The sequence below is a fragment of the Triticum dicoccoides genome, chromosome 7A (genome assembly GCF_002162155.2).
Source record: "Triticum dicoccoides isolate Atlit2015 ecotype Zavitan chromosome 7A, WEW_v2.0, whole genome shotgun sequence".
Lineage (NCBI taxonomy): Eukaryota > Viridiplantae > Streptophyta > Magnoliopsida > Poales > Poaceae > Triticum > Triticum dicoccoides.
The window spans coordinates 550,967,833-550,980,715 of record NC_041392.1 but is presented as its reverse complement, the minus strand read 5'-3'; the positions used below and the strand labels follow the sequence as shown (position 1 = coordinate 550,980,715).

Below are 12,883 nucleotides of genomic sequence, written 5' to 3'. Positions count from 1 at the left end.
TTTTCAGCCAATCCTTACATGAACATGTGGAACATCTACGCACTGTCCTCTCCATCCTGCGTCAGAATCAACTCTACGCCAAATTGTCAAAGTGCTCCTTTGCGCAACCAAGCATTGAATACCTGGGCCACGTCATTTCCAAGGAAGGGGTTGCAACAGACAAGAGCAAAACCAGTGCCATGAGTGCATGGCCTACTCCGACGAACGCCACTGAACTCCGGGGTTTCCTAGGCCTGACTGGGTATTACCGCAAGTTCGTCAAGCACTATGGGATTCTTGCCAAGCAACTCACCCAATTGCTCACCAAGAAGGGGTTTGCCTGGTCTGATCAAGCTCAAATGACATTCGACCTCCTCAAGAAGGCCATGATCAACACTCCGGTCCTGGCTCTTCCGGATTTCACACGCCCGTTCTCCATTGAAACGGATGCGTGTGACACCGGGGTGGGCGCGGTACTCGTGCAGGACAGCCATCCGATCGTGTATTTGAGCAAAGCATTGGGCACCCGCAATCAATGCCGCTCCATCTACGAGAAGGAATTCCTAGCGGTGATCATGGCGGTCGACAAGTGGCATGCTTACCTCCAAAGAGCACCATTCGTCATTGTGACTGATCATAAAAGCCTCTGCAGCCTTGGAGATCAACAGTTGGACACAGAGCTGCAACGCAAGGCGATGTCTAAACTGGCGGGGCTCCAATTTTCCTTCAAGTACAGGCGTGGCATTGACAACGGCGCAGCAGACGCCCTGTCTCGTGTTGGGCACCTTCTTGCCCTCAACGCCCTCTCTGTGTGCCAACCACAGTGGCTACAGGAGGTAGCCAATTCTTATGAAACGGACACTGATGCTCAAGACATGCTCCAGCGCTTAGCGATCTGCAGTCCGGACGAGCAAGGCTATGAACTTCGGCAAGGCGTGATTCACCTACATGACAAGCTATGGATTGGGGCCAACACTGCTCTCCAAACCAAGTTGATCAACGCATTTCATTCCAGTGCGATTGGGGGTCATTCTGGTGTCACAGCGACCTACCAACGCCTCAAGAAACAATTCACATGGCGCGGCCTCAAGCAGGCTGTGGAGGATTTTGTGCGTCAGTGCGAGGTATGTCAACACGCCAAGCACGAGCACCTCAAATCCCCTGGCCTCCTACAACCCCTCCCAATTCCGACGGAGCCATGGCGTGACCTCACCATGGACTTCATCGAGGGCCTGCCGCCGTCAGAGGGCTACGAGGTGATCATGGTCGTCGTCAACCGGTTCACCAAGTACGCCCACTTCGTGCCTCTCCGGCACCCCTTCACAGCGGCGACCGTGGCACGCGCCTTCTGGGACAATATCATCAAGCTGCACAGCGTGCCACACTCCATCGTCTCCGATCGCGACAAAATCTTCACCAGCAACATGTGGCGCGCCCTCCTCGACGCCGCCGGCACAAAGCTCAGCTACTCCATAGCGTACCACCCATAAACGGGCGGCCAAAGTGAGCGCGTCAACCAGTGCCTCGAGATGTACCTGTGTTGTGCCGTGCACGACCACCCAAAGCAATGGCGCCAGTGGCTTCCCACAGCAGAGTTTTGGTAAACACCACCCATCACGCGTCGCTGAAGACATCCCCGTTTCAGGCACTCTATGGCCAAGAACCCAATCTAGGAGGCCTTCCGATGCTAGCCAACAACCTACCCGAGGGTGCAGGTATGGATATGGACTGGGCGACTCACAACGGCTGGCTGCGTGATCAACTGTCGCGCGCGTAGAACAAGTACAAGCAGAAGGCCGACAAAAACCGCACCGAGCGCTAGTTCGAAGAGGGCGACTCTGTTCTGCTCAGGCTACAGCCTTACACCCAGTCGTCAGTGGTGAATCGCCCCTGCCCCAAGTTAACCTACAAGTTTTTCGGTCCATTCCAGATTCTGCAGCGCATTGGGGCACTGGCGTACAAGCTGCGGCTACCTGACGACAGTCTCATTCATCCAGTCTTCCACGTCTCCCAATTGAAGCCCTATACACCTGATTATACACCAGTGTTCTCCGAGCTGCCCCGTGTACCAGACCTCACGGCTGTTTCGTTGCAACCCATCGCCATCCTCGATCGGCGCATGGTGAAGAAAGGCAATAGCTCTATCGTGCAAGTGAAGGTACAATGGTCCTCGCTCTCCCCGGACATGGCCACTTGGGAAGATTACTCGGTGCTTCGCCATCGCTATCCGGAAGCACTCTGCTAGGAAGAAGACGCTCGCGCTCAAGGGGAGGCAAATGTCACACCTGATACAGGAGTATCGGTGGACCTGCGTGGGTGAGAGAGAGCTGGTGGTTATGACAGTGGGCCATGTGTGGCCGTGTAAGCGTGTGGGTACTTAGTCCCTTGTGCAACTCTGTATTGGTTATGCAATGAGAAAAGTCTGAATCATACTCACCCCCTGTTCTCTCTCTCACTTACCCTGCTTCTTCCTCATCCCGATCCTCTTTTCTCTTTCCTCACCCCGATTCCCCTTTCCTGTGTGGCTGATCTCAAATCCACGGGCTTCGGTCATCACACTAGTATACTAGACCGTTGCATGCTAATAATAATTTTAATCATGGTTTATATTCTGAAATGAACCACGAAATTGCCTAATTATCGAATAAAAATACCACCGAGTCATGAAACACCATCTTGACTCAACGCAGGAGTCAGGTTCTGGGGCAACTGGACGACCCACCATCCCGTGAAGTCAATGGAACTGGTCATCGGTATGTATTTCAAAATGAAGCCTACCTGATCGGTTTCTTCCTTGCAAATCAACCAAATCCACCACAGCCAGCCTTGATTCTGCAGCTAGCACACGGTGCCCCACCTGCCACTAGTATTTATCATTTCATTAGCGCATGGTTGTCGACTTCCTGGTTTGGAGGTCGATGTCGTTCCGGTCAACGTACTAGTTCTCAGACTCCCGTGTTGATTTGGGCTCCTGGGATCTGCGAACACGTTGACAGAGACACTAGCGTAGTTACATTGCTTGAAGAAAGTACCAATCGATCCATGTATGATGTACCGTCAAATGCACTGCGCTCTGCACGTATTAGTTTCTTGGCAATTAGCAATGTGCATGTGCTGGCAATTAGCAACGTACGTGCTTAGTTTTTTGAGAAATACGTACGTGCTTAGTTGAAGGATCAACTAACCGCGTAAATCAAGGTGCACGAAAGTTCGAAGAAAGCATCCGACGGAGAGGTCCGTTCAACAAACACAAGTTTCAAAGTCAAACTCAAACCACAGAGACCGCCTCCCCCTGTTTTTTCGGGGCAAATCACACATTCCTTTGGCTTACATTTCTTTAATCTGGATCGAGAAGTTGACTTCTTTAACTTTTTACGGAAGTGGTGCACACAGCACACAGCGAGGGCCTACTGTTTCTTATGTACGCTTAGGAGCAGTTGGCGGCCTCTGGCCTAGCGGTGTAGCAATAGTCAGCCGAAACAATATAAAATGACAATAGTCATATGTAAGTCGCCTGAATTTGCAATTTGAGTCGGTTGATTTTTTAAAGAATCAAGTTCGTCAGAGAAAAGGAAGAAAGGAAGGAGCAATCGTCGCGATCTATCTTAGGGTGGCAGGCTTGCCGAAGATCTACCTTAGGGTAGGGATGAAAACGGAGCGAAAACGGACGAAATTAAGCGCTATCACATTTGTTTTCATATATTTTTGCAGAAGCAGAAACGAATACAGAAACCTCGAAAATGAATATGAAAACAAATACTACCAGAAACGAACAAGGAGCGAATACAAAGCGAACACGAAAACATAAGTGGGTGTTGACCGGAACCTAAAAATAAATTTATGATATTTTATCCGTTAAATAACGTCATTTCGACAATTTCATATAGCTCAAAGTAATACACACACTCATGTCCTAAATAAACTAAAGATATTGCTAGAAGGACATGCATTAAATTACACAGGTATAGTACTACTCCCTCTGTTCCTAAATATTTGTCTTTTTAGAAATTTCAAATAGACTATAATATACGGATGTATATAGACATATTTTAGAGTGTAGATTCACTCATTTTGTTTCGTATGTACTTCCTCTGTAAACTAATATAAAAACGTTTAGATTACTAAAGTAGTGATCTAAATATTCTTATATTAGTTTACGGAGGGAATAGTCACTTGTTAAAATTTCTAGAAAGACAAATATTTGGAAATCGGAGGGAGTACATCACAATAATTTGACTAGTGAGTATTTGAGAAAAGATGTTGGATTGATTCGTCCTGTTATAGCCACCCCATATAAAATAGTCTGTGGCGGGAAGAATCTCTTGAGTGGTTTACCCTATAAATTCGCCCCTTCCTGAACGGCCACGAACTCCTCTTCCACCTTCAGATCAGACCAGTCAAAGGAAAGAGAGAGAAGACAAAGAAAGCCCAAGAACTGCCGCCGCAGTTTCAAAAAAGAACTGCCGCCGCGAGATGGAGCCCTTGTCGGGCGCCGCCAACGCCGCGGCCGGCGCCGCTGGCGGTGGTGGTGCATCAAGGGCGCCGAGCTTTGCCTCGCAGACCAATGCCCTCCTACGCAAAAATCTCATCTTCCAGGTCCAATCCATGGCCATTCTGCAGTTTTTTCGATTCTTTTTTGGGTTAGCGGCATGGAACCCTTGGATGGGGTTTCCTGGTTCTTTAACATTTAGCAATAATTGAAAAAAAATCAGGCTTATTTACTGGCTTCCGTCGCTCCCCGGTGATGTTACCACAATCTACCGCTACTGCGCCCACAGTTTGGCCCATTTGCGGGAATTCATGGGTTGTATTGACATGTACTCACCGTAGTTTTGTTGTTATTGTTGAGCTTTTAGCAATGACCGGTCAATTATCCTGCTAGCATGATAAGAGAAGGCTGTAATATTTTGATGCAAATCGAGAACGATATCGTTGTCAAGTTGTCAATACCACTCATTGGGTAACACTCCCTCCTTCCCAAGATTTTAGGCACATTTGACTTTGCACGGTCTTTGATGCATGACTTTAACCATTAATATATAGCAAAATACATGGATTGAACATGTATCAATAGTATCATCGTATTTGTCTTGCAAAACAATTTTGTTTTATACCTCTTGATATAATTTTGAAGACATACATTAAGTGAAAGCCATAGTCAAATTTATGCGATGAAGACCAAATAAGTCAATGCGCGCCTTATATTTTGAGGAGGGAGTACAGTTTGTTAACACCATAATAGTGCCTTGTGCACTTGGTAATTGTAGTCAGTATTTCTTTTAAATAATTGTTTTTCTTACTAACCGGCGCTTACAAAGAACAATAAACCATCCATTATTTTTTTTTGAAAGCAACCATCCATTATTGATTCTATATATTTTTATTTGTTTAAAAGAGATTGTATATATTTCGTTATTATGGCTAGCACATGTTTCCAGTATATTTCAACTTTATTGGTTAATACATTAAGAAAAATAAAGGGATGTGCTACACGTCGATGTTTTGGCGAGTGGTCACATATCAACAAATCAATTCAAACTTCCACCAGCACTACCCGTAGCCACTAGTTGCTCGGAAACCTGCAGATCAAGAGGTGTTGGTCAGTTTAGGAATTTTTTTTTGGGAGGAATGGCTCACGATGGTACCATATATAGCATATTTGCCTTTAAAAAAAGGGGGATATGCAAAAAAAAAGCCCCGGCAGTTCCTAACTTTTTATCACATCACTGACATTAGTTTCTGTAATTGCATACTGGCTGTTTGTGTCGTCCTAAGAAGTGGCAAACCATGTCTATTGGATAAATCCCCCCCCCCTCCCTGGTAGTTTCTAACAATGTTTCATCACCTTGCAGAAACGCAACAGGAAGGAAACCATTCGGCTAATCATAGTTCCGATATACCTCTGCGTATTACTCAGTGTTCTCCAGCGAGTCATCAACAATTTATTGGATAAACCGAAATACAAGTGTGGTTGCATGTGTGTTGATGTGAATGGCACTGGTCCTTGTCAAAATGTGTGTGGCATTCAGTACTCTACATTGGACCAGGCTGGCAGTTGCCCTATACCAAATCCTCCCGAATGGCCTGCTCTCTTGCAAGTACCCCGCCCCGAGTATCGCACCATCCAGGATTCCTCTGAATCATGCAGAAAATCACAATCCTGCCCGGCTGCCATACCGTTCACGGGGGTAAATGAAACTCTATCTACTAGTAAGTAATCTGTATCATATAACTATTTTAATCGCCACAAATCTTCTTAAGCTACTGCGCTGTGAAGTAAAGTGTGTACTTTGTACCGGAATTTCTATGTTTCCAGTAACAATGGAAATAAGGGTGATAGATAAGTCTGCAAACATATAGTGCATTATTCCTCTAACCATCAACTCTGCTTGTTTGTTTGGCAGCTGTCATGCAGAACATGTTCACAGACTCTCCACTTCCAAATCTTTCTGATAATGCGAGCATATCTGGTCTTCTCCTAGTAAGTTAAAATAACCAGGCTATTACTTGTATGTATGTTTGTTTAAGGAACATGTCAGTCGAGACTTGCTTTCTTACCATGTATAATTCCAGGGGACAGATATGCCAGGTACTTCTACGGGCTTCATCGAACCTGCTTTTATCTCGGATGTACCCATTTATGTTCTTCAGTCGGAATGCAAATCCAGGGATTCAGTTACACTCCGAACTACAATTGATGCTATTAATGTTCAGAAAGGTAAATTTTCTATGTATTACTACTTTTGTTTCTCAGTGGAATGGTCTAGCATAATAGTTCTCATTATTTTTCTATTTCATCAGAACCATTGAATTCTATACACTCCCATGATGATGTTCCGATATTATCATTTATGCACCTCTTTAGAAGTGTTTGGTTGAATTGGATTTCACATCTGAACTTCTGAATTCATTGAGCAGAGATAAGATGTGTTCAAGGTCTACCCTTGTGGCGGAATAGTTCAAGAACAATCAATGAGGAGACCTTTAAGGGTTACCGGGAAGGAAAAATAGGGGAAGGAATTAGTGAAGTTGCAATGGGTTTGGCACTTTTCCTTCTCTATACAATATAAAGTGCTGTTGTTTCCTTATACGCGGGCATTAATGCACCAGCAACACTAACTACTTCTGTTGCTATAGCTTATGATTTCCAGGACTCAAATGAGAAGCGTTTCAATATGCTTGCATTGTATAACTCGACCTATCAGAATATCTCTTATGTCCCGATGCCATTCGGACTTCTGCGTGTTTCGCGTTCACTGAATGCGGTGCGTGCCATGTACTTCATTGATCATAACATTGACCTGTTACTATTAATTTTGTTATGAACCTGCTGAAAAAAAAATTGTCCTCCATATTTTACTGTTCTGAACTCTGAACCACTTTATGATCCCATAACAAATCCACAACAAGATCCACGAAAACATGCAACATGACATGAAAAAAGAGGATAAAACTGATGAGCAAGCATATCTATATATACACCTTGCTTTGCTACTAATATGTCACTGAATGATACTTTCTGCATCCTTTTTACTACTAATTGTCCTGTCTTTAAGAAGAATGCCGAATCATCAAAACTGTTCCAAATTCATTACAGTAATTTCAACTTTTCCAAAATGATATTAGTCTATTTTTAACTTGGGCTATGTTGCTCTTTTATCAATGCAACCAGAAAGTTATATAACTCATTCGCTCATTAACATATTGCTTAACATGTGTGTAGGTCTCAAATGCATATCTCCAATTCCTACAAGGTCCAGGTTCAGGCATAAAAATGTTGCTTGAGTTCACAAAAGAAATGCCTAAGCAAGCGACTCGTCTGACGATTGATTTTTCTTCCCTTATTGGCCCTCTCTTTTTTGAATGGGTTGTTGCGTTGCTTTTCCCGGTAAATGGTACCAGATTTGACTTTTTTTTGTTATAACAAGGAACTTGATTGGATATAAGAGGATATCTAGCATACAGTAAAAGTTACTCGAGAGTAAATTGTTGCATGATTGCAATGATTGAACCTCTTAAGTTCTAATGCAGGTTATGTTGACATACCTTGTATATGAGAAGCAACATAAGCTCCGAACAATGATGAAAATGCATGGGCTTGGAAATGGCCCTTACTGGATTATCTACTACGCATACTTCCTTATTTTGTCTACGGTGTATCTTGTGCTATTTGTCATTTTTGGAGCCCTTATAGGTATCAAAGCTATCAAAACACAGTTATCATAAAAAGAATAGCAGTTATCAAGCCATTTACCTCAGTTGTTACTTTGCAGGTCTAAATTTTTTCAAGACGAACGACTACAGTATCCAGTTTGTTTTCTTCTTCAGTTTCATTAACTTGCAGATTGTATTATCCTTCCTAGCTGCAACATTCTTTTCGAAGGTTAATACTGCTCAAGGTATAAATTATTTTACCATTTTATCTTCGAATTTGTTACCTCTTGTTCAGTGCTGCAAGGTATGTGATGTTTGTTGCTTCTTATCTTCTTTGTACCAGCAATTGCATATCTGTACATATTTGGATCAGGGTTAATGGCAGGATCTCTTATTCGGAATTTTCTTGAAGGTGGAAAATTTCCAAGTAAGTTCACGATCATCTAAAGAAAATTTCCAAGTTCTTACCTATCAAATTTCACATTAACTTTGTTCAGTAGAATTAGTTACAGTTTTAAGTTTTAACCATGCCATAGCAAGTTAATGTCCTTTTTCCTGATGAACATATACCATCCATTTTGAGACCAACCTTGCGTCCTTGCCTATTCTGGAGACAATACCTGCATTTTCTTCCTCTTGTGTTACTGCAGGAAACTGGATTACAGTTCTGGAGATAATACCTGCATTTTCTTTATATCGAGGATTATACGAGCTTAGCCAGTATGCTATTAGGGCTTCAGAAACAGGAAATCCTGGCATGCGATGGAGTGATCTAAATGACCGTACAAATGGAATGAGGGATGTGCTGATCATTATTATTGTTGAGTGGTTGGTTTTGCTTCCCGTTGCATATTATTTTGACTATGCTGCTTCAGTTGGAAACAGCTCTGGTCTCCTTTCCATCATCAAACGTCTCCTAAGGAAAAACCCCACTTGGAGAAGGATAGCTGTTAACGAAGTCGCCAATAACGATGTTCATGTAGAAATGGAGAAGCTAGACATTATTAAAGAAGTAAGTTGTTATATTGCAGTTCATCTCTTGTGCACACAGTTCAAACTTTCATCTTGTTTTATGTGTAGTTTGAAAATTTGAAAATTACCTGTAGGGCTCCATTATTTTATTTACTTTTTTTTCTTTTCGAAAAGGGAGTTACCCCGGCCTCTGCATCAGAACGATGCATACGGCCATCTTATTAAAACAAATAAATAGGGTTGTAACAAGGTCTCAAAAGTCTCCAACTGAAACAAAAGCTCACGCAGAGCCAAAAAGACTAGAAACACATACTAGCCAAAACAGGGACGCCACAACCGGCTGGCTAAAGCAAGATAGGTAAACTAATTGCCTATCCTATTACATGACCGCCATCCAAACCGGTTGAAGATATCCCGCGCTACCATCTCCCAGCGGATAGATCCAGTAACCAAATGCTCCCTGGCCTCCATCGGAGTGAGTAGCGACCACGAACGGATCAATGCCGTGGCTCGGAAGATAACCTGCATAAAATGAAATCGTGATGTTCTGTTAAAAACCAAATCATTTCTGCAATTCCAGACAGTCCACAGTAAAGCGCATACTCCCACACGAATATGTCTCGCTAAGTCGGGCTCAATCCCATTAAGCCATGTCCCAAATAACATGTTAACAGAATTTGGTGGAGTAATATTGAAAGCAATGTGGACGGTGCGCCAAAGAACTTTGGCCAACGGGCAATCAAGAAACAGGTGCTTAATTGTCTCATCCCGATCACAGAAACTACACCTAGTTGATCCTGTCCAATTACGCTTTGTTAGGTTGTCTTTGGTTAAAATGACTTGTTTATGGACAAACCACATAAACACTTTTATTTTTAAAGGAACTTTGACAGCCCAAACATGCTTGGAGGTAGGATGAAGCTCGAATTGATTACATCAATATACATTGATTTAACTGTGAATACTCCAGACCTAGTTAGCTTCCAGCGTAATTCATCGGGTTATTGGGACAATTGAACCTCCATCAGTCTCCTAACTAGACGGAGCCATTCTTCCCAAGGATTGCCCGCTAGCGACCGTCTAAACTGAATATTAAGGGGGATAGATTGAAATATCGTTGCAACGAACACCTCACGACGTTGAACAATACGATATAAAGACGGATATTGAATGGCCAAGGGTGTCTCTCCGAGCCAAGTATCCTCCCAAAACCGTGTACTAGCGCCGTTGTCAATAATAAACTTTGCCCTATTAAACAAGGATTGTTTGACTTTCATCAGTCCTTTCCAGAAAGGCGAGTCGGTCGGCCTAACTGTCACTTGTGACAAATTTTTGGTCTGAAGGTACTTGCTACGAAGTATTTGCGCCCACATGGCATCAGTCTCATGGGATAGCTTCCACAGCCACTTACTAAGAAAGCATCTGTTCTTAACTTCGAGATTCTCAATACCAAGCCCCCCTTGGTCTTTCGGTCTACAGATGATATCCCATTTAGCTAGCCGGTACTTTCTTTTTAGTTCATCACCCTGCCAAAAGAAACATGATCGATAAAAATCCAGTCTTTTCCTGACTCCAACTGGGACTTGAAAGAACGATAAGAGAAACATAGGCATACTCGTGAGCACCGAATTTATCAAAATTAGTCGGCCTCCGTATGACATGAGCTTGCCCTTCCAGCAACTCAGTTTCTTTTCAAATCGGTCTTCGATGCACTTCTATTCTCTGTTTGTCAGCTTACAGTGGTGGATTGGTATGCCTAGGTAAGAAAAAGGTAGCTCCCCCAAATCACACCCAAACAATTGCCTATAGGCCTCTTGTTCTTCCTTGGCTCTACCAAAGCAGAACAACTCACTCTTGTGAAAGTTAATCTTAAGCCCGGTCAATTGTTCGAAAAGGCATAACACCAGCTTCATATTTCTCGCCTTGGCCAAATCATGCTCCATAAAAATGATTGTATCATCAGCGTACTGAAGAATGGATACTCCTCCATCAACAAGATGAGGTACCAAGCCACCGACTTGACCATTCTCCTTAGCCCTTCCTATCATAAGTGCTAACATATCAACCACAATGTTAAACAGGATGGGGGACATCGGATCTCCTTGTCTTAGGCCTTTATGTGTCTGGAAGTAATGACCAATATCATCATTCACCTTAATTCCAACACTTCCTTTTTGCGTGAACGATGTAACCTGGCGGCGCCAGGCTTCATCGAAACCTTTCATACGCAATGCCTGTTGGAGGAATGGCCATTTGACTTTATCGTACGCTTTCTCGAAATCCACCTTAAAAACTACTCCATCTAGTTTTTTAGAATGGATTTCATGGAGCGTTTCATGAAGGACAACCACCCCTTCAAGGATGTTTCTATCTGGCATGAAAGCAGTTTGGGACTGTTGCACCACAGAATGCGCAATCTATGTAAGCCTATTAGTCCCGACCTTGGTGAAGATTTTGAAACTAACATTAAAAAGGCAGATCGGCCTGAACTGCTCTATTCTCACAGTATCCGTTTTCTTAGGAAGCAATGTGATAGTTCCAAAATTCAATTGAAATAAATGAAGCTGTCCAGAGAACAGATCATGGAACATAGGTAACAAATCCCCCTTAATAATGTGCCAGCACTTTTTGTAAAACTCAGTCGGGAAACTATCCGGTCCGGGAGCCTTATTGTTTTTCATCTGTGCAATAGCATCAAACACTTCTTTCTCTGAGAACGGAGCAACCAAAATATCATTATCGGCATCCGATAGTTGAGGCACATCCTCAATCCTGGACTCATCGAGGGACACATAGCTATCCTCGGGAGGTCCAAATAACTGCTTGTAATATTCGGTTATATAAGTTTTTAGGTTGTCCTGTCCTAAAATAGTACCTTCGTCTTGCTCAAGTTGAAAGATTCTCTTCTTTCTATGTTTGCCATTAGCAATTAAGTGGAAGAATTGGGTATTTGCGTCCCCCTGGACAACTTTGCGGACCTTAGCCCGTAATGCCCACTTCAATTCTTCTTCGCGGAGAAGTTCTTTCAACCTCTTCTCCGCCTCGATTTTAACCTGATGCTCTGCTGGCTGTAAAATCATGGATTCAGCCTGTATGTCAAGGGTCTGAATAAGAGAAAGGAGCTTGTCCTTTTCAATCTTATACTGCCCACTACGGTGTTTAGCCCACCCCCTTATGAAACTTCTCAAATGCCTAATCTTATTCTGCCAACGCTCGACCGAAGTCCTACCTCCTGCACCCTTAGCCCATTCCCTGGCAATCAGGTCCAAGAAACCTTCGCGTTCAAACCAGGCAATCTCAAAAGAAAAGGTATTCTTGTTTCCCACGTGGTTCGGCTCCCCCGAGTCCACGAACAAAGGAGTGTGATCGGATATTCCACGCGAGAGGGCTTGTACCGTTACGAGAGGGTACTTCTGTTCCCACTCAACGCTCGCGAGGACTCGATCAAGCTTTTCGTACGTCGGGTTTGGTAAAGCATTAGCCTAGGTGAACTTTCTACCAGAAAGCTCTATCTCCCTCAGATCCAAGCTTTCAATAATGGTATTGAACATGAACGACCATCTGCCGTCAAAATTATCGTTGTTCTTTTCCTCTCTCCTCCGAATGATATTGAAATCACCCCCAACTAAAATTGGGAGCTGCTCAAACCCACAGATTCGAACAAGGTCCGCCAAAAACTCCGGTTTAAGCTCGGGCTGTGCGGCACCATATACCGCCACCAAAGCCCAATTGAACCCATCAGCTTTTGACCTGACTTGAAACTTAACCGCAAAGTCAC

At 43.6% G+C, this 12,883-nt stretch overlaps 1 protein-coding gene across 1 annotated transcript in view; it reads left to right on the top strand.

Annotated features, from left to right (window-relative positions):
* Nucleotides 1-4,426: 4,426 nt before the first annotated feature.
* LOC119331068 (ABC transporter A family member 4-like) overlaps nt 4,427-12,883 on the top strand; it is a 15,859-nt gene continuing 7,402 nt past the window's right edge. The window contains exons 1-11 of the mRNA XM_037604245.1: nt 4,427-4,575; nt 5,832-6,189; nt 6,384-6,460; nt 6,553-6,697; nt 6,898-7,017; nt 7,117-7,244; nt 7,703-7,867; nt 8,011-8,173; nt 8,253-8,378; nt 8,477-8,560; nt 8,784-9,145. Coding sequence (XP_037460142.1) covers nt 4,453-4,575; nt 5,832-6,189; nt 6,384-6,460; nt 6,553-6,697; nt 6,898-7,017; nt 7,117-7,244; nt 7,703-7,867; nt 8,011-8,173; nt 8,253-8,378; nt 8,477-8,560; nt 8,784-9,145 — 1,851 coding nt within the window. The 5' untranslated portion in view covers nt 4,427-4,452. The remainder of the gene's footprint in view (nt 4,576-5,831; nt 6,190-6,383; nt 6,461-6,552; nt 6,698-6,897; nt 7,018-7,116; nt 7,245-7,702; nt 7,868-8,010; nt 8,174-8,252; nt 8,379-8,476; nt 8,561-8,783; nt 9,146-12,883) is intronic.